This window comes from Chelon labrosus (assembly GCF_963514085.1).
Source record: "Chelon labrosus genome assembly, chromosome: 9".
NCBI lineage: Eukaryota > Metazoa > Chordata > Actinopteri > Mugiliformes > Mugilidae > Chelon > Chelon labrosus.
Window position 1 is genome coordinate 29,082,512 of NC_140359.1, and position 27,875 is coordinate 29,110,386.

At 41.4% G+C, this 27,875-nt stretch overlaps 1 protein-coding gene across 1 annotated transcript; it reads right to left on the reverse strand.

Annotated features, from left to right (window-relative positions):
• On the reverse strand, positions 1 to 27,866 carry snx2 (sorting nexin 2). Its single transcript, XM_084550954.1, has 15 exons — positions 27,472 to 27,866; positions 22,028 to 22,127; positions 21,704 to 21,864; positions 18,450 to 18,516; positions 18,077 to 18,120; positions 16,943 to 17,084; positions 16,606 to 16,684; positions 13,768 to 13,843; positions 10,943 to 11,056; positions 10,409 to 10,502; positions 10,101 to 10,306; positions 9,182 to 9,325; positions 2,611 to 2,691; positions 2,435 to 2,506; positions 1 to 2,210 (listed from the first exon to the last, which is right to left on the reverse strand). The coding sequence occupies exons 1-15, from the start codon at positions 27,568 to 27,570 to the stop codon at positions 2,160 to 2,162; spliced, it is 1,530 nt and encodes a 509-aa protein (XP_084407080.1). The 5' UTR covers positions 27,571 to 27,866; the 3' UTR covers positions 1 to 2,159.
• Positions 27,867 to 27,875: the final 9 nt, after the last annotated feature.

Sequence of the window (27,875 nt, forward strand, 5' to 3'; positions counted from 1 at the left end):
TCAGATAGATTCCTTTATTGTAATTAAAACGTCTGCGTTGCCGCGCTGCTGCTGGAATGTCACATCAAAACAAAAGATTTTAAAAAAATCTCAGATAAAGCATTTCATCATCTGCAAAATAAATCTCAACCATTGCACATCATTCAGCAGCAAAACAAAGAAGAAGTGGAATCCAACATAGAATAAAATACAAAAAGGAAAAAGGGAAGCAATCACCACAGTGTTAAATGATTCTCAGGAACAAAATCAAAAATACTTCCAGTTCAAAAGGTTTTAGGTTTAATCAAGTAAAAGATGGAAAATATTTCAGATTCTGTGATTCAGGACGTTTGGATTTTACTCTGAAGGTTTAATGTTCTTTCAATAAAACAGAAAAGCAAGAAGAGATTCAGTAGAACGTGCTTTAGTTAGTTAAAGGTTTGGCTCTGCAAACCGATCGCTCTGTCACCTGATTAACTGACTGCCAGCCGAACGCTAACGACGCTCTGAGCTTCACATTTATTCTTCATCTGCAGCATCAGCCAAAAAAATAAAAGATAAAAAATAAAACGCTGAGGACGAGAAGAAGCCGATCCAGTTCAGGTTAAACTGAATTAAAGGTTCTGTTCACACTGAGTCACTCAGAGGAACCAGAGGAACCAGAAGTGTTGCCTTCACTCAACGATCATACAGCAACGGAAAAGAAAAAGGCTCTTGTTTTGAAAGGCGTTTAGAGGAAGTGAGCGCGCTGGACAGGAAGTGACAGGAGGTGACAGGAAGTACAAGACAGGACGAGGACGCAAGAAGATCAGCTTCACAGCTCCAGATCAAAACCAACTCTCCAGAGAATAATTCAACTCTAAAACGTTCAACTACGATTCCCATAATCCACTGCAGCAGGAAAACATCCAATCAGAAAGCATTCAGGAAGTAGTGGAGTGAAGTTGAAGGTGTAGGACTTTAAAAACTTCTGGATCTATTTACTTTTAATTCTTTTAATTTTTTTTTTATAACTCTGATTCCTTGATGCTCATGGGTAATGTAGTTTTTAGAGACAATGTATGGAAGCCCTGTCCCGCCAAGAAAACATGTAGAAGAAAAGAAGTTTAAATCCTTTAACTCAAATATTTATTAAACCGTTTAATCTGTTATTTTCGTGATTTGGTTTTATTTTTATTTGTTTCATGTTTGTTGTTTGTGGTTAATATTTTAAAACCCCTCAATGATTCTTTTTAAAACTACTAAACTGTCAATTAAACTGTGAAAATACAAACTATAATAAAGTTTTACGGAAATATTATGAAAGAATTGATTTGTCCTTTAAAGACTGTCATCAAATCTAAATAACTGAACACTAAACATATTTGGTTCTGACTAGATTTGAGTTTGTCATTAAGAATTTGTAAATTGTTTATATACCGTTTTTAAATGCTAACATGCTAACATGCTAACAGCTTCAGGACAACTTCTCTTTCACCTGTTTCTGTTTTGTCTGCAGTAAAAATTACGCAAAATGTTTTATTAGACGGGAGAGTTGTGTAAAAACAGACAACAAATAACTAACAAATCATTTTAGATCATTTTGTTTTTGTTTTTTGGCGGGACCGGGCTTCCATACCCTCTGAGACTAAACTGATGAAAACAACAGAAGTTTACCTTGAGGTGTGAACGTCGTCTTTGTTGAGATTGTCCGTTAAAAGAAACCTTAAATATAAAAAACCAATTACAATGAAGTGAGTTTCCTCCACCACCTTCACCGTTCACCCGTTCACCCGTTCACCTCGTGTCCCGTCGAGTAAAAGAACCGACACCAGGTTAGAATCTGTGCTGGGTTCAGTTGAGACTCAATCTGAGAGATTACAGACGGAACGTCAACTTCAGACGCTGTAGATTGAGACAGTCAACTAACTTCTTAAATTCCCACAGCATTGATGGGACATGAACGCAGCACAGAGGTCAGACAAAATAAAAAACAAACAAAAAGAGGAAATGAAAATGAATTTGGTAGGTTTTTTTTTGTTTTGTTTTTTATAATTTCAGAAAAGTCACTCTGAGCTGATTGGCTGCCACACGTCTCTTCTTCTTCTTCACTCTGGCTTCAACAGGAGGAGGAGGAGGGAGATCCAGGGAGACAGGTGCATTGTGGGTAGTGTAGTTTGACGGGAGTCTGTTGTGTGACTCTACGAGATGGCCTTGGCCTCGGGTAAGAAGGCCTCCCAGTATTTTATCAGCTGCAGGAGAAAAAGAGAAAATGATCAAATGAAAATGAGTTTTATTTAAACGTTTAGATGTAAAATATGACGTAAACAGAAATAACAACAAACTATTCGAAAAGTCAGCTTCTGATGATTAAATTAAAGTTTAATACTTTATAGCTGGAGAAAAACAAGCCACTGATACTGAACCAAGAGTCTAAACCAATGAATTAGTGAATAATAACGATGGTGATGTTTACCTGTTGTTGTGTCTGAACCAGAGACTCCAGGTATTTAATTATGATCGTTTTAAAGTCCTTCACTCTCTCTTTCTGTTGACAAATGAAAATAACATTTTTCTTGAGCATCATTTCATTTATTTTAAAGTAAATTCATCCCGCCTCTCCTCTCTCCAGCCTCCGTCATGTCTCCTCACCTCAAACCGGCTGACTTCTTTGCGGATGGTTTTGGAGATTTGCTCAAAGTCTCTCTCGCCCTGCTGGACCTTCCCCTCCAGCTGGAACACACACATCAAACCACAGGAAGAGCATAAACATGAGATCATCCTTTAATATGTTTCAGTCATGGAAGGAGACCGGAACGTCTTCTGTACTTTAATTAAGACTTTTAAAGGTGTCAGACTTATGAGCACCAGTTTATATGAACCAGAATAAAATCTTAGACCAGATCCACCTAAACCTCGTCCTGTTGACTCACACGGCTCAAAACATGGCAGCTATGAAGTTGCCAAACAAATACAAGAGGAACAAACCGTTTAGTTGTCCACAGATGTAATGTCTGTAGGTTAAACAGTTAACACCGTATCTGCTCATCTCTAACACTGATATATAAATAATCTTGTTACCCAAGGAGCTGAATCCATTAAAGTGGCTGGACTTAACTGAGGAACAGTAAAATAAAGTTTTAAAGGTGTAAGTTGATATTTGTAGTTTAGATGAAGGTGATTAATTAATTAATTAATTAATTAGTTATTGACTGAACTACAACAACAACAGCCTGGTTAAATGAGTCTTTAAAGGCTGAATTAATGGTGGAATTTAATCTGCTCGTTATGTGAAGTTGTCCAAGAGAAAAAAATTAAATTAAAAACTTAAAAATAAAACACCAAAGCTGAACAAAGCTACGCTCTATTATTATATATTATAAGCGGCGTGCATGCAAGTCAACAGTTAGATCTAGATCCATGATTCCCAACCTCTACAGTCAGATTCAACACAGGTATGATGAAAAGTACTAAACTGATGACTGCAAAGTGTTTTTAGCTGCTAACTGTTTATCCATGACGTGTAGGCTATAATGTTTACCTATTTATTACTTTAAGCAAACTATAAATTACTTTTAGCTAAACCTTATATCCAGAACATTTAGCTAGCCATTGCTATTAGCTAGCTATGTATACACAAAATTTAGCAGGGTATTTTTTCTGAGCTAATCCTCTATGATTTTAGCTAGGTGTTATCTAGCTAACTCTATATGGCTTTAGCTTGGCACTACGTTTGGCTAACCATATAGCCATGACTTTTAGCTAAGTATTATTTTTTAGCTAATCCTATATCCATGCATTTTAACTGGGTATTACTTCTAGTTAACCATTTATCCAGGATATTTAGCTAGACATAACTTTTAGCTAACCAATTTATACATGACTTTTAGCTAAGTATTACTTTTAGCTATACATGACTTTTGCTATGCTGCTATGTATTACTTTGTTAGCTAAAAGTAATACCTAGCCAAAAGTCATGTATAAATTAAAGCTAACCAGAGTTTTAGCAAGCTATTACTTTAGCTAACTGTTTTGGCTAGGTATTACATGTAGCTAACACTGTAGCCATGACTTTTACCTGGGTGTTTATTTTAGCTATCCATTTATCTATTATCTTTTACTATAATTTTTAACCATTTATCCATGAGGATTTATTTATTTATTTATTCTTATTTCTTCTCCAGTCCATTTACCTTTAAATCCAGATTAAACATTTTCCACTGGGTTACAAAGACGATGTGTTGGGAATCATTGGATTACATAATCTACATTGTCACATGAAAGAGTTTGTCTTTTATTTTATTTTAAGCTTTAAAATCAAATTTGTTTCCTAAGAGAGAAATTTCAACTTTGACCCTCAGGAATTTATCTGCGGATTTAAATGCAAGAAGATTTCATCAACACTGACAAACTAATTCATGTAACTCTGCACAGTTTGGCAGAGGGAACGCTAACACAACACAAGAACCAAACAAACACATGAGGCCGTGATGATGATCCAACAGAACGATGACAAACATGAGAACTAAACGGTACGATGGGGCAAATAAAAGGTGGGAATCAGGCGGGTGGACACGGAGCTGGAGACAAGACGTACAGAAACACAGGGCAGGTCCTACCTCCTCAATCTCCTGGTTGCGGGAAGGCATGGCAGGGAAAATGCAACAAAATTTTAAAGAGGCTGGAAAAAAAACATTCAGAGCTTCCAAAATCATAGAGGAAGATCCAGAGACATGAGCAAAGACTGAGGAGAAACAAAACCACTGAAGGGAAAGAAAGTCCTCCCTCAAAAACCAAACACTGAGAATAGAGAAGCAGCTGGAGATGTTCTGCAGATGTTCTACAGATGTTCTACAGATGTTTTACAGAATACTAAATATTAATTTAAAAATGTACAGTAATATTTGCTGTGACACAAGTTCAGTGATGAGATATTTACTATCTACAATCAACACGTTAGATTAATAAAAGTCAGGAAGCTAAAGGGACATTTATGAGAGGGATGACTCCAGTATGGAGCTGGAGTCGGGACAAGGTTAGCTTAGCTTAGCATAAGCCTGAAAACAGATTTTCATTCTTTCTTATATTTGGTTTTTAATAAAGAGGGCAAGTCTTGGTACTTAGGGTTACAATCTTTTCCAGAAAGCTTTGTCACTTCTGTCCAGGAACCTTCCCAGGTGTAAAGGTTCTTCAGGTCAGAGCCTCCAGGGAGATTAAACCAAATTATCTTCACTAATGTATGAAAGTGAGAAAGTCTCAAATTCCACCAACAGATAGTCTCCAACGTTTCCACTAAAAATGGGAACTGATGTCCAGGAACTTGCAAAGGAACAAAGAGATTCCTTCAAAGGTTCCTTGTCTAAAGCGCTGGGATGAACTGTTGAGCTCTAGTCAGCTGACACTTCAAAAAGTAAAAGTATATTCCTTCCTTCAAGGCTAAGAAAAGATGTAAATAAAAGACGTCAGGTAGAGCTTCACACTGCAGATTGGCGTCTCAAGAACACTAAGTTTAAGTTCCTATCTTCCTCTGCAGAAAAGCTGAACCACGTCTGGAGTTTGACTTTGGATTTCTTCTGCAGATCAACAATCAAATAAAGTTGTCTGTAGTTGCACAACTTCTTGTAAAATGTCTGTAACTTCTCCCTGAAACCTCAGCCTAGAAATACTGAGGAGTCTGTTAATTGTCTTTAAATGACAAAATATGACATAAAATGTCTGAAAACAAACGTGATGCGTCTGTTAATGAAGGAAACAAAGAATAATTCTGCAAAATTGCAAAAATAAACAAATAAATAATTAAATGATGCAAACCCAGTGAGTCAAAGAGCTTTTTGACTTTGATTATTTGGGAACAAATTGAAAGTTTGATGCAGATTTTAAAATGAAAACTGATGCAACATTAACATTTTAAATAAAATAATTTTAGAAAAATAAAATCCAGTGAGAGACTGACTGCTGTAGCTGTTTGTCGCCCACAGGGGGCAGCGGAGGTTAATAATCTGACAACACTGACTGAAATGAAGCCAATTAAACACTTTCCTGTTTCATTTACTGAGTCACAGAGACATGAAACCAGACTCTTGCTCTCTCTGGAAATAAAGCTTAATGATGAAGTCATGGTGATGAAGTTAAAACAATATAAATACAAACAACACACTGTATAACATGAAGCAGAGTGAAGGTCAGTTCCCTCCTCATCCTCTGACCAGCATCAGGCTGCACAACCGTTCATTCAACATTTAATCCAAAGGTTTCCGTCTGAATCCTTTCATAAAAAGATATTTAAGTTAACAAAGGTCATATGTGTCACTTTATACTTATTAATCCATTAATTAAGAAGGATGCAGAGGTATAACTTTTTTGTTTTAGAGTCTAAAACCAAAACAAATCTCACAAGACTGGTTTCACACGACAGAATTAGTCGACTTCTGACGGAGATCCAGAACATGACAGAAGCTCTAAGTCTGAGAGCAGAGTCAGGATTTAAAAAGTCTGACGACATAAACGATGAGCAACTAGAAGGAGAAGATGGAGGAGACGCCACAAACCTCTGGAACCAATGACGACATCAGATTCTCTTTAATAACTAAATGAACTTGTTTTGAAACGGAAATATCTAATATATAAGTAAACTGATTAGAGGTGTCCTAAGGTTAAATGTCCTTGAGTTGGTCCCTTGTGTCTTCCTAAAGTCTTTCCTTGTCTTCGCTGTCTCCAGGAAACTTTTCTCTTCTTTTAAACGTTCAGTGTTTGTTGTTGTTGTTTGGGTGCAGCCTTTGACTGAGTGGACTCCATGGATTCTGTTTAGATGATCAACTACTACCACCTCACTACACATCCAAACCAGACGGTTTAAATGTTAGAATCTGTGTAACGAGATGAGATGCATGAGATGTAAACACTGGGTAAATAACAATTTCAGGAGGAGGAGGAGGAGGAGGAGGAGGAGGTCTTCTTCTTCTTCTTCTTCTTCTTCCTCCTCCAGCAGCAGCAGCAGCAGCAGTAATGTGAAGTAAAACTCTGTCTCTCTGTGTTTTCTGTTGCTGCTATCAAGGCGTGAACCAAAACCCCGACTCCTGACAGGCAGCGGTAAAAAAAATAAAATAAAAAAGAAAAGAAACGCTCGTCGGCTCCAAATAAATCTTGGTTGTAACTCTACTGCGATCTGTCCTCGTCTGAAGCTTCTGACAGCCTCACCCGCCTCCCTCTCTCCCCCAAAAAAACTCCCCCGTTCGCCTCCTAAAACCCCACATCTGACAGCTGCTGGGCTCTAATGCGTAGACCCCCGACCACGCCGCCTCCCTCCGCCTCCCCCACTGAGCGAGTGTGAATCCTGACAGACGGCGCTGAGGGTGAATTTGTGCAGTGACAGCTTCAACAGACTCTCTAATAAAATACTTTTCTACTCTGGTTTGTCGTCCTGAAAAAAACAAAAGAAAAAGTTTTCACATGACTGAACCGTGAAGGTGCGTTTGTTTTACACAACTGGACAAACCGACAGCAGCAGAGAGGAGAATCATGCCATGCTGAGCCAAGCTGAGACATGCTGAGCCATGCTGAGCCATGCTGAGCCATGCTACGTCATGCTCAGTATTCACATGTTATTAACTAATTATTCTAAAAGAGTTTGCGTAAAATAATTTTTAAAATGACCGGATCGATATCAAGCTCCGAACAAAACCAAAACCATGTCCCTGTAGCGTCAAAACGTCTTCTTCTTCTTCTTCTGTTTTAATGGTGGTTGGTTAACGTCAAAGCTGCAAATGATCACAGAAGAAGAACCAGAATCCTCCAGAAGGTGGAGGTAGAGCAGAGCGTAGTATTAATTAAACTAAAACATGAGTGAGTCTGGATGAAGTGTGGGCGGGGCATCAATATCACGGCTCCACGTGGCTCCGCCCTCAGACCGTACTGATCAGACTCTAGCTACAAACTCACAAGATGGCGCCGCCCGTATCCCCGGGAAAATAGAGTCAGTTTGACCAATGAGAGGAAGAGGAGACGTGGTGTCCATATTTATATACAGACTATGCTCTAACCATGTCTGCTGTGTAAAATGAAGGTCGTCCTCTGTTAGTCAGTAACTAGTGTGATGTGGATGTGTGGTGAGGTGGTAGTAGTTGATCATCTAAACAGAATCCATGGAGTCCACTCAGTCAAAGGCTGCACCCAAACAACAACAACAAACACTGAACGTTTAAAAGAAGAGAAAAGTTTCCTGGAGACAGCGTCAAGGAGAAACATCTTCCAGAGAGGGTTAGGGAGTTTATGGCAGCGTTGGATGACCAGAACATTTCTGGAGTAGAGAACACAAGGTACCAGCTACCCTCTCCACACTACATTAACTTTGACTGAAAGATTTATTGGACTGAATCCAGTCCACTCTAGGAGAAGACAAGGAAGACAAGGACAGACTTTAGGAAGCTACAGGAGACCAACTCTAGGAGAAGACAAGGAAGACAAGGACAGACTTTAGGAAGCTACAGGAGACCAACTCTAGGAGAAGACAAGGAAGACAAGGACAGACTTTAGGAAGACACAGGAGACCAACTCTAGGAGAAGACAAGGAAGACAAGGACAGACTTTAGGAAGACACAGGAGACCAACTCTAGGAGAAGACAAGGAAGACAAGGACAGACTTTAGGAAGACACAGGAGACCAACTCTAGGAGAAGACAAGGAAGACAAGGAAGACAAGGACAGACTTTAGGAAGACACAGGAGACCAACTCTAGGAGAAGACAAGGAAGACAAGGACAGACTTTAGGAAGCTACAGGAGACCAACTCTAGGAGAAGACAAGGAAGACAAGGACAGACTTTAGGAAGACACAGGAGACCAACTCTAGGAGAAGACGAGGAAGACAAGGACAGACTTTAGGAAGCTACAGGAGACCAACTCTAGGAGAAGACAAGGAAGACAAGGACAGACTTTAGGAAGCTACAGGAGACCAACTCTAGGAGAAGACAAGGAAGACAAGGACAGACTTCAGGAAGCTACAGGAGACCAACTCTAGGAGAAGACAAGGAAGACAAGGACAGACTTCAGGAAGCTACAGGAGACCAACTCTAGGACATTTAGTATCAGAGAGGGACGTCTTAGTCTCTAGACTTTTTGCTGTATTTGCTGGTTTGGTTCATTACAGTTTGTTCCTGTCAGTAGGAGACAGCAGAGACAGGTGATGACTACTCAGTGATGACTCTGGTCCTGGACGTGTCCCTCTTACCTCCTTGATCTCGTCCTTGGCCTGCTGCAGCTTGTCTGGTTTGTTGGTGAACTGTAGTTTGGCTTCAGCTTCTCGTTTCTTCTGCAGCAGCATCTGACTGTCCTGCCACTTCTGCCACGTCTTCATCCGATGGTCAAACACACCCTGAACACACACACACACACACACACACACACACACACACACACAACTGGTAAATTTATTTAATTTAATTTAATTTAATCTTTACTATACGCGGCTGTAATGCTGCACATTTCATCACTCTGGGATACATTAAAAAATTATCTTATCTTAAAACAACATCTACAGTTTTTTGAATTGACTTAAATCTACACAGAAATCTAATACCCATTAAAAATAAATAAATAAATGTTATTACTGAGATATTTTTAAATATTTAAAAGCAAAATTCACCATAAACTGGTAAAAAGATTAAATAATAAATGTATCAATTAATTTGTAAAAGTTATTTGTAGATTATTTTATATTAATGATTCCTTCAGAAGCCTCTAACATATTATATATTTAAATATTAAATATTTTTTAAACATTGAATCTGTGACATGATGTGAGTGCATCCTTAGTTATTTTTATTTTATTTTTTATTTTATTTTATTAAATTTAAATAAACAACTATATTTAAGAAATTCTTAATTAGAAGTATGATATATAAAACACATAATATAAAAATGTCATAAAAGTTAAGGAATTTTATCGTAAATGTAATATTTCCTCATATTAAAACTAAACCAAATATTAATTATTAATCATTTGTAATAATATAATTAACATGAGTCAGACCTGTTTAAGGTGAATACATTCATTTGATTTAAGGTCCTAGTCTTTGATAAAACTTATTTCTCTCTCTCATGTATCTGACTGTTGAAGGCTAAAGGTCAAAGGTCACAGCCAGGCGTACCTTGACGGCGGTGATCAGACGGACGTAGTCTCCCAGCAGCTCAGAGAACAGGTGGAAGTCTGCGTTGGCCTGGTCCTGGTGCAGCTGGTCGATCTTCTCCTCCACCTCGGCCAGCTGGGACAGGGCCCGGGACAGAGCCGTGTGGTCCTCGCTGTTCCCCAGCATGGCCGCCGACTTGGCGAACTGAGCCGTGTTGACGGAGAGCTCTGGAGAGACGGGACGGAGGATAGAAGACGTTACAGATCTGATCGGACCGCTGCAGCCCCACAGAATCCAGACCGGTCTGGAGACTCTCTGCTGGGACGTACCTTTCCTGTGACAGACCAGAGACTCGACGCTGATGTGAAGTTTCCTCAGCTGGACGTCCAGATTCTCAAAGTGCTGCTGCTTCTCCTCGAACCACTGAAACAAACACAGACGTCATCATTCAGACACAGTCTTCCCCCATTCTTTCCTTCCTTCCTTCTCCCTCTATTTCATTAATTATTACTTAACTATGAAAGTGTTTTAACGTGTTTTCACCATTAACTACTTGGGTAGACTGTTGCCATGGCAACAAACTCATTCTTATCATTTTACAATAACCTCGTCACATGATAACTGGTTTAAAGTCAGTTCTTCCCAAACACTGAAGAATTTGTTGGTTTCTGTCACGTGTTGATGAGAAAGACAAACAGGACTTCCTGGACAAATATCTGTACTTTCAAAATAAAAGACCTAATTTCACAATAAATCAGTAAAAACATGGATTTTATGTCGCTGACGTTTAGTAAAACTGAGATCCTCCTCCTTCCTCCCCTCTTATCTCCCCCCATCTCCTCCTCCCTCCCTCCTCCACTCACGGCGTCTGACTCGTTCATCTTGATGGTCATCTTGTTGACGGCGTCGGCCGCTTTGTTGACCATCCGCAGGAGTCCAGCGCTGCTCAGAGCCTGAGTGCTGACGGCCCGCGGCAACTAGACGAGAGACGGAGACGGACAGAGACAGAGAGACAGAGACATAGAGACAGAATCAGTCACTTCCTGTTTCTCACCTTCTGTTCATTTCACATCTTCTCTGTTTTCTCTCCTGGTTCATCTTCTTCCACCTTCATCATCATCTTTCTCTTCACTTCCTTTAGTTTCTTTCTAGTCATTAATTTATTCCTTTCTTCCCCTACTCATTCCCTTCTTTTTTCTTCTGCACTGTAATTGTCTTCTTCCACCTCCATGCTTCATCTTTCTTCACCTCCTTTCTTTTCTTTCTTTCTTTCTTTCTTTCTTTCTTTCTCTTTCCCTCCATCTCTCGGCCCACTCGGTCCCAGCTCTGATTGGAATGTGTCCCACGTCCCAGTCCCATCCAGATTTAATGCGTCCACTTTAACGAGCAACTTTAACGGAAACAAAAACCGACTCAGGACCGACGCCGTCGCTCTGGAAACGCCCCCTACTGAAAATTGCCTCATTTTTCTTCATTTTGGGAAAGTTTACTTTTCTGGCGGACGTACGGGGGTTTTCCTGTGATAGTTACCACCTCCTCCACCTCCTCCTCCTCCTCTCCAATCTCATTTAACAGGAGCGGCAGCAGCCAGGGGACGGAGGCTGGTCCCCGGGGCCCCTCAGTGAATGAGTGGAGGCCTCCACCCCCACCGCCCCCCTCCTCCTTCTTCTGGTTGTGTTTCATTAAGCGGGCCGGACGCGCCGACACGCTCGGTCAAGCGTCCGAGCGATTCATCTGTTAAATCTGTGACACGAAGCCATTTATTCTGTTTCACAGCGTTAGGTTGAGGTGGGTGGTGGAGGTGGGTGGGTGGTGGCGGCGGAGAGACGAGGAGACCAAATGTTCCAGAGGATTTAGTCGGAGTGGACAAATAAAACGCCACGGGCCCTTAAACCCTGAGGCAGTTTCAGGAGACGCCGCTCGCTGGTTTGACCTTGTCGGGATGTTTGGAGGGAAAACGAGTTTTTTACCTTTTGTGTTTGTTTTTGTCTCATTTGTTCTCTCTGCTGGGCCGACCCTCTGGTACAAAGAGGGAAATATCTAGTTCTATCATCTTTACTATGATGTCACCTTGTCAACCCAACATGAAGACGATGAATCAAACACACAAGATAAAGGTTGAAACTTCAATAAAAATCATCATCATCTAGTTTGGCTGTGTTGAGAATATGGCTGTCAATGTTAACGTGCTAGAGACTCATTAATGCAGCACGTTCTGTTAGACCTCGGAAAGCAAGCAGAGTCTGAAGTGTGGTCGTAGTAAATAGTTTTACCCTCCAGAGGGCAGTATTATGCTGGGTAGCAACATTCCCAAGGGAAGAAAAAGGAGAGGAAGAAGAAGGATATTTTTAGCTTACTTTTCTTTTCTGTGAACATCTGTCCAAACTTTGACTTATAACAACCTTCAAAATTCTTAAGTGAAATAGTAAAAACAGATCTACTATGGCGTTACCGTAGTGGTAATGAGGTGGAAAGCAAGCAGAATCTGAAGTGTGGTCGTAGTAAATAGTTCTACCCTACAGAGGGCAGTAATACGCTCAGTAGCAAATACCCCAGAAGAAGAAAAAGGAGAAGAAGAAGAATTTAAGCTTATTTTTTGTCTGTGAACATATGTCCACACTTTTACTTACAACTGCCTTCAAAATTCTTAAGTCAAATAGTAAAAAAAGAAGATCTACTATGGTGTTACCGCAGTGGTAATGAAGTGGAAAGCAAGCAGAATCTGAAGTGTGGTCGTAGTAAATAGTTTTAGAAGAAGAAGAAGAAGGTTTTAAGCTTTATTTTTTTCTGTGGATGGGTCTGCTTTACACCCAAACATCCGTCTAAACTTTGACTTTTAACTGCCTTCGTAATTCTTAAGTGAAATAGTAAAAAAAAAAAAGATCTGTTACGGTGTTGCTGTAGTGGTAAGGAAGTGGAAAGCAAGCAGAATCTGAAGTGTGGTTGGTTGTAGTAAATATTTTTACCCTGCAGAGGACAGTAATACATCCTGTAGCAAAAACCCCAGAAGAAGAAGAAGAAGAAGAAAGCAATCAGAAACAAACTAGCAGAAATATAAAAACAAACGGAACAAAAAACATAAAGATGTTTCTCTAGACAACTTATCTTCATTTACATTTGATGTAAACTGAGCAGCTTTTTGAGCAATAAGAGTAATTAATAAAATATCTCTTCCAGGTATAATTAAAACATAATTAAAACAGATGTTTTAATTATGTTTTAATTATACCTGGAAGAGATATTTTTTGAATTTGAATTTGAGGGAAAAAGTGCCATAAATTTACATCATGTGTTTAATCCCGATTAAATATTTGAATCTATCGTCACCCTCCAGCAGAGATAAAGTTTCTGTGCAAACAAAGCGCTTCTCTAAACGTGCAGCTGTGACTTCACGCTTAGAGTTGAGGTGAGAATGAAACTCCAGAAATAGAACAGACAGAGCAGGAACGCGGTTCGCAGGTTTTGTCGATTTTCTGCAGCGAAGCGTTGAAGCAGTTTGTAAATAACGACGACGCAGAGCGTGGAGCAGCGCTGCAGCTAAACCGTGAACTAAAGAGGAAGCGCTGTTAAAATAAAACCAGCTGCAGGGAAACGAGTCGGCTCAGAGATGAGATGATAACGAACAGGTCTGCTGAGGATCTGATGAGTTCAGTAGCTCCGCTTTAAAACGTGGGGTTTTCTCATTTACCTCCGAGCTCTCCAGAAACTGCAGCACGTCAGGATCCTTCAGCAGGATGGGATGCTTCACTGTCCTCATCAGATACCTGAAACACATCAGAAGACATGCGAGCTTTAGACAGGACTCCACTCATTACTGAAGACCATACCTGGCTTAGACCATTCTGGTTGTTGCTGAGGAAAAAGTGAGTTCATCTGTTCAGATTCCATCAATGTTATCAGAGAAAGAGTTGTTGTTGCTCATCAGGCTGGAAAAGGTTCCAGAACCATCTCTAAAGAGTTTGGAATCCACAAATAATCCACAGTCAGACAGATTGAAGACGACTGTCCCCCTCCACAGGAGTGGTCCACCAACAAAGATCCCTCCATAATAGTCTGAGAGGTCCCAAAGGAACCCAGGGGAACTTCTAAGCAGCTAAAGGCCTCTCTCTCATTGGCTGATGTTAATGTTGATGAATCCACTGAACAACCATGGTGTGATGGACAAAGACACTGCTCTCCAAGAAGAACATTTCTAAACATCACGTGGACAAGACAGAAGACTATTGGGACAATGTTTAGTGGACAGATGAGACCAAAGTAGAATAGTTTGGTTTAAATGAGATGAAACAACACTGCATCATTCCAGCATCAGAACCTCATCCCTCCATCAAACATGGGGGTGCTAATGTCCTGGTTTGGGCCTGTTCTGCTGCATCTGGACCAGGACGGCTTGTCCTCATTGATGGACCAATGAATCCTGAATTCTACCAGTGAACTCTAAAAGAAAATGTCAGGACATCTGTCCATGAGCTGAATGTGAAGAGAAACTGGGTCATGCAGCAAGACAACGAGAACCAAGAACACAAGTGGTTCTACAAAAGAACGGCTGCCTGTGATTGCTGCTCTGACTCCTTTGGGTTCCACTTCCTCCCTGTCTTAACCGTGGCAGTTGACTCCTAACCACTGGATCCTTCCACTGAATGAGAGTCATTTCCAGTCTAACCTCAGCATCTAGTTACTGGGAGCTCCATTATGACTTTCCCGTACGTGGGACATTTCCTAATAAATGAATTAATCATCCCTTCTGACTTTTCTACCTTTGAAAGAAGAACCTCACACATCGTCAGCAACCACATTAGCCCATAACTTTAACGTTCCTGGGAGCCCTGACTGGTCTACGCTTGAAATGCTTTGAATCATTTCCTGCCTCAACCCTTTAAACTGCAGCTAATCACGGAGACGTGCATCGTACCATCTCCTCAGACTCTTCACTGCTGCACATAGAACAGTATACATCTGAAAATCTATTCTTAATTTCTTGTCAATATCAACTAAATCAGTTCATGTCTCTCTGTTTTTGTACCTTTTAAAACCTCTTTCTTCAAGAAACCAGAATTTTAAACTTCTACTCCAACTTCAAAGACTGAAATCTAACAAATCTAATCAGCATAACGTCCTGAAAGTCTTTCTAATCTCTCTAAATATCGTTCATATTTGATTTTTCCTTCCTCAGAGCTTTACAGAGTTTCAAACTAGCCTCTGTTTGCACCGTGTTATTATAAACATACTATGTGTTGGACAAAACTTTATTTTAAAAGCTTGAAGGTCTGTATTTGCTCCTGTACTGACTTTTCAGACATTTGACGTCACAGTTTCAAGCTTTTCAGTCGTCTGATATCTACTCTTATTTGAAACTGTATCTGGATAACGATGAAGGCACCATATTAGCTGGCTAGCTGCTCCTGAGACATGACGTTAACCAGAATGGGCCTGACGCTGTCGTCTGCATGTCGGCGTAAGAATGAAGGTGAAATCAAAAACATGTGTTTGTTATTAACGTTCAAAACGTCCACGAGTGTAAATATCTGTTCTCATTAACCTTGTGTGTCCATCAGCGTGGAGTTCTGCAGCTCTGAGCTCCATCAGCTGTCACTGGCTGACCTTCCTGTCAATCAAACGCCATCAGTAAAAGGGCAGCAGAATGTCAGCCCCGCCTCCTCTGCGCCTCCTCTGCGCCTCCTCAGTATTCAACGCAGGCCGACGCTCACAAGATGACGAGTGTTGTGATAATGATGTATCTAATATTTGTGGTTTAACCTTTCAGCCTGTAAAGCTCTGAGCAGGACGATCTTTACCGATTCAGTCGCCTTAGCTTCTCGTTAGCCGCCGGCTGTGGTGAGCAGGGACACCTTAAATATAAAACAAGCCTCTGATATGTTCTTCTAACAGCATGAAACAACCTGAGGGCTCAAAAAACACCAACAAACCTTCTACCTGCTGCCTGACAGCATAATAAGTTACACCCTCCAAAACAAACATATATATATACTGCTGTGACACACCTAGCTGGTCGTCAGTCATTGGCCAGCTCTTGCTCTTGCTAGCCTCCCAGCTAACAGTAGCTCTTCCTAGCCTCCCTGCTAACAGTAGCTCTTCCTAGCCTCCCAGCTAACATTAGCTCTTCCTAGCCTCCCAGCTAATACTAGCTCTTCCTAGCCTCCCAGCTAACAGTAGCTCTTCCTAGCCTCCCAGCTAACATTAGCTCTTCCTAGCCTCCCAGCTAATACTAGCTCTTCCTAGCCTCCCAGCTAACAGTAGCTCTTCCTAGCCTCCCAGCTAACCGTAGCTCTTCCTAGCCTCCCAGCTAACAGTAGCATCTCCTGGCTTCACATTTAAAATTCACAGAGCACGCACCACGAGTTGAATCTGAAACTGATCACAGCTGCACAACCACAGAACAAAACCACACCTTCATGTTGCCTGTTCTGGATTATTTGTCCATATCTGAGATGAAGTGAAAGCAGTGACGACCCGACAGATTAAACAACCTCTGACTGTGTTTTATTGTGTTTTCTTCTCGTCGTACCTCTCCAACGCCGACCTCCTCTTCTCCACGAACTCGTTGGAGGACTGGTCCTCCTTCCCCACCTTCACCTTGGTCATCCCTGCAGAGGAGTGGACGCTCATTAGCATAACCGACTAAGAAACAGGTTCACATGGAAGACGTGTCTTCAGCGTTTGACAGGAAATACGAATTCATTAAAGATTGTTGTGTTTAGAACTAAAGTTACCTCAGTAACCAACTCTAGAGTCTAACAGATCTCATCTTCTGGAAATAAAGTCAACTCTGGAGGTTTTGAATACTCCTGTTGTCTGGAGTAACTCCCCAGGAGTCCAGGAGGTGTGTTGGTGGCTCTACTTACCCACAAGGCTTTTCTCTGGAGCGGGGGGGACGATGTAGCCTATGTGCAGGTACTTGGAGGCCAGTTTACTGTGCAGCCCAAGAAAGTCACTGAAACGCCTTTTTACTGAGAAGTCCTTCGTTTTAAACAGAGCCATGGACGTCTGGACAAGAGACGGAGAGACAGGAAGGACATGGTTTTATACTGAGACAATAACTGAAGCATTAGCAGAGCTGGAGACTAAATGCTGACATAACCTTCCTCAACTGAGCTTCAGTTTGATACCACCAGTATTTTTTTATCTCCATCAACCAATTAACTCTAAAACAATAATTATATGATGGTTTGACAGGCGGTTGTAAAATCAGCCTGCAGGTACGTTATCACCACCTACAGGCGTCTGGAGTGTGGCTAACATGCTACTGTTAGCTTTGATATGAGAAACAACAGTGCAACAGATTTCAGGCTCAGAAACATCTCAGAATGCTAATGTTGCTTGCATGGAAGTCATTTTTAGTTGAAGTAGTGGTCGACAGCGATCAGCTTTACCCACAGAGGTCAGTGGAGCTCGGGTCAAAGTGAGTAGTAACGTCACTAATAGCATCAGTGTTTCCTGCAAAATGCTAACACTATGGGAGCTAATTTACTCTGCCAGCATCTCATAACAAATTAGAAATATTTTTGCATGTCTCAAACAACGTTGTACTTGTGTTTTTTTCCTATCGCTCCTGAAACCATCTTGAAGGAAACGACTCCAGACGTAACAAGAACTAGCTTAATTTTATAGCAAAGTTAGAGTCGCTAATACTTCATTAGCGACTCTAACTAATCTTACATACATTCATCATCATCTCGTCAGCATTATGTTTAGCTGTCATGTATATAAACTTCACAGGCTGCTGCTAATCATTAAATTACCGCAATGATGCTATTATTGGATTTAGCATCATTACGGTAATTTAATGATTATTAAAACAGTCTATGTGCAAACATTTCATGTACTGTATGAATTATTTTTAACAGCTGGGATAGCATCACAGTTATTATAAGACAGTTTATTGGTATTTAGATGCTTAAAGATTCTGTTCTGTTCCAGTTTTAGTTTTGTCAACGTCACAGTCATTTAAACAGTTTTAATTGGACAGAGCGTCTCACCTTGGTTGTCACTTTATAGGCCATGTATGCATTCATGCCGTCACCTGAAAACAGACACACAGAAAGTTAATGACGACATGAACTCTTCAGGATTCACATTTTAAAACTAAAGTGTGTGTTGTTTGACTAAACTCTGAACAGAGCAGTCAAACTGGTGAAACAGGTTTTATGTGTTTAACTTCTTTTATTTAACGTCTCTTCTTTGACCTTTGTGTTTGTGACAGCAGAGTGAGTTCAGTTATTAAAACTCTTCTAAAATGTGAGAAAACCAACAAAGATCATTCAGACGCTCTGACTCTTCACCTCTCACTGCTCCTCGTCTTCTGAGATAAATCCTGGATTTACAGGGTTTACGTGAAACCCGTCTACTCACCAACTTTCTCAGGGTCAGACACGTTTATGTGAATGTCGAAAGAATCGCCGCCCTCCTCCTCTTCAATCTGCAGAGAACGGGGACAAAACATCAGCTTTACCAGATGTTTACTGCACATTTTAAGACTTTAGAATAAATTCTCTCGGGGTTACAAAAGAGAAGTGTTTGTTTTATGAACATCAGAGTATTTTGAAACTTTTGGACACGTTTAAGACCCAAACAAGGGAAATATATCACCCTTCCCAAAGCAGAACGTTTAGGCAACTTTTCATGGAAACTCCCTGTTTGTTCAGGACTAGTTTTACCAGCGGACGTCATGTGATTCAGAAACGACCCCACGACGTTCATGAGGATAAACAAACGACGTCTCTGCTGCTTTTCTCTTCACTACAGGTCAGAGGACACTTTAACAGCTTTAACTACTTTCCTTTTATTCTGATGGACAACAAAGAAAAATTATTTTTAAAAATATCCCAACGACCTGTCAGTATCTAAACCAGCCCTACCTTTACAGATGAACACATTAATGCTTGGTTTAATGATTTCATCCGTTCTAAATGGGTGAATGGGTCAGAGACATCTGGACTCTGCTCCCTAACATCTGTCCAGACTTTGATTTACAGATCATCCTTCATGATTCTTAAGAGACAAGAGTAAAATCACAGAGATGCTGATTCACACTGGATTAGTTTTACCTCAGGACCTCTGTGTTAGGAGAAATAGGGGAGATAATATGTGGTGTAATCTTTACTTTACAAATTACAGACATGGACGATTTACACGGGACTAAGATCACAGATGACTTCAGAGATTATTACAAATTACCAGAGGTCCCAGATAAAACTAAATCCGTGAGAATAGGGCTTAACACAGAGGTCCTGTGATAAAACTAATCCACTTCTAGACTTCATTTTATTTCTTTTTAAACGGTTTAGTTTGATTCTCAGCTTTTTTTTTCTAGCTCTTTTCTCTCATTAATGATAAAATCTGTGTTAGTAATCACAGTCTGGACAGAGGTTTGGGTGCAAAGTCAAGATGAGGCTGCACAGCATGTAGAGAAAAAAGTTAAAAAACGAATAAAATCCTTAGATGTGTTGGATTTTATTTAGCGTTGAATTAATGTGTTCATTAAAAGGTGGAGCTTAATAACCATCGGGCATCATTAGGGACAAGTTTTTCCTCTTCATCTGACCATAATCATCGTCATCATTATCATTTTGGCTGTGTTAATGCATGTGGCACAAAGTCTCTCTCGACACAAAGTTTGAAATCCAAACATCTTGAGTCATAAAGGACAAAAATGTCCATGTCCAAAAAACTGCTATAAAAACTTTACTGATTAATATTTTTTCTGCATAAATCTCTTAAACCACTTCAGCACTTTATAAAACTACCAAAAACTCAACCATTTTGTTGAGTTTAACCCTGCCAGATTACTTAAAGTCACTACTGTTATTTACGAAAAAAAACACAAAACATTAGTTATTTTCCATAAATCTAATATGTGGAGGCTGGGGCATGTTTTTCAGATCAGTCTCAGATATGATCAAGTTTATCTAAAATATTGACGTGATTGCATCATTAGTTTATGTGTAGCATCAGATTTAAAATTTCATGTCCCATTGACTCCCATTATAACCACATGTTTTAATCTATCAGCCATGAAACAATATAAACATTCATTCTGTAATATCTGGGTTTCATGTTTGAGAAAAATGGTTAAATTTGTCATTTTCAGTCATTAGTTTTTGTGTTATTGATCTTAGCAGGATATTTTAAGGTGTGTGTGTGTGTTTGATGGTTTTGTAAAGTGCTGAAGAGATTTATGCAGAAAAAAGCAGAAAGAATATTAATCAGTGAAGTTTTTGTAGCAGTTTTGTGGATATTTTTGTCCCTAAACTCAAGAGGGCAGTAAATTAAACTGATGCCTGAAGGTTAAATACTGACAGGTAGATTATAAACAGTCTCATCACATCAGGTTTTATTTTTAAAAATATATTCTTATTATTAACTTGAGTCTGCAAAGTGACTGAAGCTATCAGGAAGCGTAGACGTATAAAAGGTAGAATATTAACCAGGGATATGTGCCATAAAACCCTAACCCTAACCCAAAGAGCTCTAACATTAAAATGAAATTAGGCCCAATTTAGAGCACACATAAAAATCTGAAATATCTTTGTGAAAATGCCTCGTGTGGTTTTAAGATCTGGGTCACCTGAACGTTAGGAAGTAAAAGTGAGCAGAGAATCTGATTGGAGCATAAAATGAAAGTTATATAAGGTTTTATAGACAAGTAAAGGACTTTAAAACCACCACAGCCTTTATAGCTGAATGTCCAGTCACACCTACACTGTGTAATATCAACCCAACGCTGCAGAAGTTATTAATTAATCCGGTCATATTTATGTTGTTACTGATCCTGTGAGCTACTGCTACGTCCCTTCTGACAGAGAGGATTGTCCTGGATCCTTTAAAATCCTTTCTGCTGCTGTAATCAACATCGTAGGAGCAGCAGTAAAGCAATAAAATCAGGTATCAGTTAAAAAGACGAACAAGAATTTAAAGTGTCCAATAAAATTCAGCCCAGAGTCTAAAACCCTTCCTCCAACTGGAACTTTGTTGTATTTCTGCAACTATTCAAATTAAATTAAATTAAAAAAATCTGTGTAATCTGCCTAACAGAGATATAGAGCTGAGTATCATCAGCATAACGGAGATTACAGATTAGAGGACGACACTCAATCTCTCAGAAGAAGAGAAAGAAGAGAAGGAAGAAGAGAAGAAGAAGAAAGAAGAGAAAGAAGAGAAATAATAAGAAGAAGAAGAGAATGATGAATAAGAAGAAGAGGAGAAGAGGAAGAATCAAGAGAAAGAAGAAGAAAAGAAAGAAGACAAGGATGAAGAAAAGGAAGAAGAAGAGGAGAAGAAGAAAGAAAAGGAAGACAACCAAGGACGAAGAAGGGGTAGAAGATAAGGATGTGGAGAAAGAGGAAGCAAAAGAAGAAGAAAAGAAAGAAGAAGAAGAAGAAAATGATGATGAAGACGAAGAAGGAGAAGAAGACTCTAACCCTATCAAGAGAAGAAGAACTAGAACCCTGGTTCTACCACGAAGGTCGTCCTCTGTTAGTCAGTGACTAGTGTGATGATGATGTGTAGTGAGGTGGTAGTAGTTGTAGTAGTTGATCATCTAAACAGAATCCATAAACCTGATCGGGACGTCCCGTCCTTTAATTCTAAGTGGTGAGTGTGGTCACCTCGTCAAATGAGGAGTGTGTGAACATGTCGTCGTGGGCGTGGCCGATGCGAGGGGTGATGACGGAGGTGGGAGGGGTGATGGGCGTGATGGCGGGTGACGGGCCGTCGGACAGCAGGACGTCTCTCTCTGGACTGTCCAACGAAACCTCCTCTGTCGCCTCTAAGACACGAGAGAGAGACAGTTAGATGTAGATGTGTCCTCAGTATTATACGTATATTATTATATATTAATAAGTATTATACGTATATTATTATATATTAACAAGTATTATAAGTATATTTCTACGTATTAACAAGTATTTCTATCTAAGGTGTCTTCATACCAGCGAACAGATCTTCAGGGTCGTCATCAAACAGTGAGTCTTGTTTGGGTCCGTTGGAGTTGGTGCTGATGTCCTCAGCTGGTAGACTGGCTGGCTGTGACTGTCCACAAGAGACAAAGACAGAGACAAAGACAGAGACAAAGACAGAGACAGAGACAGAGACAGAGACACGTGAGTCTTCACTTGATATTTGACATTTGATCAGAAACACAAGTTAACGTCAGAAGAAGAGAAGGAGGAGGAGAAGGAGAAGGAGAAGAAAATTTAGCTGGTGAAGAGGAGGAAGAAGACAAGGGAGGATGAGGAGATGGGAAAAAAGAAGAGTTAGGAGAAGGAGAAGGAGAAGGTGGAGGTAGAAAAAGGAGAAGAAGTAGTAGTAAGAGATAGGAGGAGGAGAGGGAGAATGAGGAGGAGGAAAAGGAGGAAAGGATGAAGAAGTAGTAGTAAGAAAGTAGAAGGAGGAGAAGAAGAGGTAGAAGAGGATGAGCAGAAGGCAAATTAGCAGATGAGGAAGAAGAAGAGGGAGGATGAGGAGAAGCAAAAGGAGAAGAGAAGGAGAAGGAGCAGGTTGAAGGAGAAAATGGAGAAGAAGCAAGAGATAAGAGGGGGAGGAGGAGATGAAGGAGGAGAGGGAGGATGAGAAGAAGAAGAAGAAGACGTAGTAAGATAGAAGGAGAAGGAGCAGGTGGAGAAAAGGGTGAAAAAGTGAAAACTCCTCATCTGAGGTTACTAGATGATTAGTAAAGGTTACCATGGTTACCACCACCACCTCCACCTCTCCTCCTCATCCACCATCAGAGGTTTTAATCAGATCATTAGAGGAGGAACCAGACTCCATGTGAACACCTTCACTGTCCCAGTAAACCTTGTCCAGCCTCTCAGCAGAGGACAGAGGGAGCAGAGGACACAGGGAGCAGAGGACAGAGAGGACAGAGGGAGCAGAGAACACAGGGAGCAGAGGACAGAGGGAGCAGAGGACACAGGGAGCAGAGGACACAGGGAGCAGAGGACACAGGGAGCAGAGGACAGAGAGGACACAGGGAGCAGAGGACAGAGAGGACACAGGGAGCAGAGGGTCAGTCACATCTGGACGGTAGCTCTGCAGACTCAACACATTCTGAGGAGGAAGCAGCGTTGTGTCATCCATCCTGCTGAAGCTCAGCTTCCTGCCTCCAGCTGCTCCACCAGCTCTAAAACTGATCCATCAGCAGCAGAGGAACCACTGACTCACGCTGGACTACAGACCAGACACAAACCTTAGTGTCAGCATTTATACTATAACGTCTGCTCTATTGGCCAATAATCCTCATAGTTTAATCTGTGACCTCTATAGCGGCCGATCAGATGTCATCACAAGCTAAATCCCCAAAATGGCCGTCATCATTAGGCTGTACATCATCAAATTCTACCATTGTGCACGTTATAGAATCCATAAAAATACTTCCTCCGTACGACTGTTACACACACGTCACTACAGCATGTTACACATTGTTGTAAAGGTCTGAGTGGAAACAAGAGGCATCAACGTCTGTCACCTGCAGTAGCACCACGTGGCCACTAGATGGAGGTAACCTGAGGAACTGGTTCTGACGCTAGCTCTAGTTTTAAAATCTTGTATTTGTAGCTTCGTTCTGCACATGTGCACGAAGCCGTCGCCGGTTACTGAGTCACATGAGCAGAGTGTCGCAACTTTACTTCTTTATGGACTCTGGAGTTTTTATTATTTGTTCAGCTTCTAGTTTACAACGTGTCAGCTGTGCAGCTCCAGTGGAGTTAGGTTTTAGAGATAGAAGGAGGAGGAGGAGGAGGAGGTGAAGAAGAAGAAAGAGTTGAGAAGAACAGTTAAGAGAAGAAGGAGGAGGAGCAGAGAAGGTAGCTAGAGGGAGGATGAGAAGGTGAGTCATGTGGAGACAGAAGAAGGGAGAAGTAAGGAGGAGGAGGAGGAGAAGAAGAAGAAGACAATGAGGGAGGATGAGGAGTAAGAAAAGAATGAGGAGAAGAAGATTTGATTCTCTTTGCTGCTGGGAGAGTTTCTAGGAGGTCAGCTCTGATCACAGCTGGAGTCCAGGAAAGAGAGGAGGAGGAGGAGGAGGAGGAGGAGGAGGAGGAGGAGGAGGAGGAAGATGGAGAGATTTTTAGCTGACAGGACAGAAAAGAAGAGGAGGAGGAGGAGGAGGAGGAGGAAATGATAGCGAGGGGCTTCCTCCTTCCTTACTCAGCAGGAGCAGAGGGGTCAGAGGAAACAGCTCAGGACGACAACAAGAGGCTAAAACCCTTCAACATCCCAGACGAGGAAAAGACAGAATAACAACCTCTGTCTCCTCCTGTCTCCTCCTGTCTCCTCCTGTCTCCCCCTTTCTCCTCCTGTCTCCTCCTGTCTCCTCCTGTCTCCTCCTGTAGGGTCTCAGTCTGGAGGGAGGTGAAGCAGGACGTCCTCCCTCTGTCTTGCTTTTAGATGCAACTGTGATTTTTTTTGGAGAATCTAGTTCTTAAATGAAGGAAACACGTCCACCATTTTGGTTCCTGACACCACGTCCACCATGATGAGTCAACTAATGTTCTGACTGTTTCACTGGTAAATACATACGACAACCATCAGCTGCAGAGAGATGGACGACCAGAGAGGCTTCATGTCTCACATTTAGTCGTCAAAGCTAAGACTGAAAACTATCTGAGAGACAAATGATAGTTCATTCTAGTTTCTGGTTTATTCTGTGACACTTTTTAAATGACAGAAATGTGCAGGAAGTAGTCGTTGGAAAATGCAACAGGAGGAAACCTCCAGGAAATTCAATGCTGACACCAGCAACTAGAGTCTCCAACAATCCTGTTGAATCTAAAATAAAGACGCCGCTTCTTCACCTTCCTGCAAACTGAGCTTAAACCTAACACTAAAGGAGGACAGAGGAGGAGGAGGAGGCTGTTAAACTCTCCACTTGACCTCAGTCCACCTTTAAAAAGTGGTTCAGCGTCGGTTTATTGGTCCTTGTGACGCGAGGCTGTTGTGACACTCGAGGAGGAGAATCATCACCAGGAATGAAACCCAGAACGCTGACAAGACAAAAACAGAAACTTTCACACAGACAGAGACAAAGACAGACCTCTCTCTGTCTCTGTCTCTGTCTGTGTGAAAGTTTCTTTCTGAGCTGAAGTTGCGACACAACGAGGAAGAAAGTTTTTCTAATAAAAACCGTTTAAAACCGACATAAAGATAAAGAAACATTCTGGTTTAATATGTTAAAGAAAATAAAAATAATGTTTTTAATCACCTCACGACCCTTCAGACCTATGAGGCGACCCTTTAGAGGGCCCTGACCTTACTTTAGGAACCACCAGCTAACAGTGAGAGGATCCAGACGCTGCCTTCATGGGCCTGGTTAATTTAAGGTTTTAGTTCTCATGGTAAAACAGCGTTAATCACTTTCAAGAAGCAGCGCTGCCTTTTTTCTTTTTCACTGTCACCACAGATGTTTGTCGTCTTTTATTTGAAGCTGAGTCTGAAGCTAATTAGCAGCATTTATGGATCAAAACACCAGAAATATGATGATATCAGCTGATTGGTTCTGGCCCCGTTCAGACCTGACATCAGCATCAGAGAATCAGGTCCAGGTGTGAACACTGATCTGGTCTCTAGAGTCCAGGTGTGAACACTGATCTGGTCTCTAGAGTCCAGGTTAAACAGGTCCAGGTGTGAACACTGATCTGGTCTCTAGAGTCCAGGTGTGAACACTGATCTGGTCTCTAGAGTCCAGGTTAAACAGGTCCAGGTGTGAACACTGATCTGGTCTCTAGTGTCCAGGTTAAACAGGTCCAGGTGTGAACACTGATCTGGTCTCTAGAGTCCAGGTGTGAACACTGATCTGGTCTCTAGTGTCCAGGTTAAACAGGTCCAGGTGTGAACACTGATCTGGTGTCTAGAGTCCAGTTTAAACAGGTCCAGGTGTGAACGCTGATCTGGTCTCTAGAGTCCAGGTTAAACAGGTCCAGGTGTGAACACTGATCTGATCTCTAGCGTCCAGGTTAAACAGGTCCAGGTGTGAACACTGATCTGGTCTCTAGTGTCCAGGTTAAACAGGTCCAGGTGTGAACACTGATCTGGTCTCTAGTGTCCAGGTTAAACAGGTCCAGGTGTGAACACTGATCTGGTCTCTAGAGTCCAGGTTAAACAGGTCCAGGTGTGAACACTGATCTGGTCTCTAGAGTCCAGGTTAAACAGGTCCAGGTGTGAACACTGATCTGGTGTCAGTCCACATGTGGAGGTGGTCTGGGACACATGTGACCTCCTTCCTTTGGTAGTGTGAACACACAATGAGTCCTGGGTCACATTAAAGACCACCTACTCAACAGGGCTGATCTGAGGAAGAGGAGTTTAACTTCTTCATTCAACCACTAGTAGAAATGATCACATGAATCAGTCATGTCTGTTCATTAGTAATGAGAGCCTTTTAGAAGATTCTGGTCTTGGAGCTGAGAACCAAACTAAACTAGAAACTGATCTGAACTAGAATCAACTCAGGAGATGATTCAATATGAGATGGAAGACGAGGAGTAAAGGACACAGAGCGAGCAGTTACCTGTCCAGGTGTTTATCTAATAATTCGTGTATTTAAATACATCAGCTGTTTGACTGCAGGTTATTTCATGCTGCATTCATTCACACGGGACAGAGAAGAATCCTGCAAAACGTCAACTCTACATGAGCGTAGCAGAGATGAAGACAGGTTAGTTAATCCATTAGAGCTTTGTCTGTTAAATTAAAACTGTTCTAACTTCAAACATAAATGTTGTTTTGCCTAAAGCAACAGTTTAAAACTCAGAACATCTTCACTTTAATGTGTTTACAGACGTTTGCGATGCTAGTTTATGATTAATTGTCTAAATAATCACGTGATCCAACCAAAGCATGAAGCTCTAGTATTTTTCAAAGTTGTGTGTTAAATTAATTTGTCTTTTTATTCCATTATTAAATGATTATTATTGTATAAACAACTTTAACTGCTGTAACGTGTCTTCCGGCTGTTTTTTTCCCCCCAGTTTGTCCCAGTCGGCCCTGAACGCACCACCCACACCTGTGTGACTGTCACCTGACTGAGGAGCAAACACCTACTCTGCGTTTTTTTCCCCCTCAGCGCAGATTGACCCTCCTCGGCTCCTGTAAGTGTCGCCTCGAAGGCCACCGCTGTGTTTGTGTACACAACAGTTTTAACCGTTTAAACGTCTGTTTATCTCCGCAACGGCCGCGAAAAGATGAATAAAACAAACGCTTCTCCGCACGCACCAAACCCCATTCAGAAAATAACGGATTTAAGGGTCTCTTCTGCGCACACTGCCCCTCCTCTAAGTTTCCATCTGTTGTCAGCTGGGGGCATCACGCCCTGCCTGCAAAGCTCCCCTTCGGCCTCCTTTCATCATCACCTCCTCCTCCTCCTCCTCCTCCTCCTTACCTCCTGTGTGTCGGCCGGATCCGGGAACAGGTCCTCCCCGTCCTCCACCTCATGGAAGTCGGTGTGCTCCGGCGGAGGGTCCCTGGCTGTGTCCGCCATGTTCGCGTCGTTTCTGCGGCTGATTGTGACGAAGGCTAACGGCTAGCCGACAGACACACACACACACACATACACACACACAACACAGCCACTGACAAGCGAGGAAACAGTCGACTGACAGGGCGAGAGGAGGAGGAGAGGAGGAGAGAGGAGGACAGAGGAGGAGCGGGGAGTCAGGAGGTTTACCCAGCTCTGTCATGTGACTGCCAGGCTGTGGATGAGAGCCAGAGAGGAGCGGAAAGAGACGAGGGATCACTCCGACCACTTTAACGCCTCCGGGATATTAATAATATTTTTATTTCTTG

Coding starts and splice junctions, on each gene's coding strand:
- snx2 (XM_084550954.1), bottom strand. CDS start 27,570: ATGGCGGACACAGCCAGGGACCCTCCGCCGGAGCACACCGACTTCCAT. Junction 21,865..22,027: donor CCCTGAAGATCTGTTCGCTG/GTATGAAGACAC, acceptor CTCGTGTCTTAG/AGGCGACAGAGGAGGTTTCG. Junction 18,517..21,703: donor CACACTCCTCATTTGACGAG/GTGACCACACTC, acceptor CGTTCTCTGCAG/ATTGAAGAGGAGGAGGGCGG.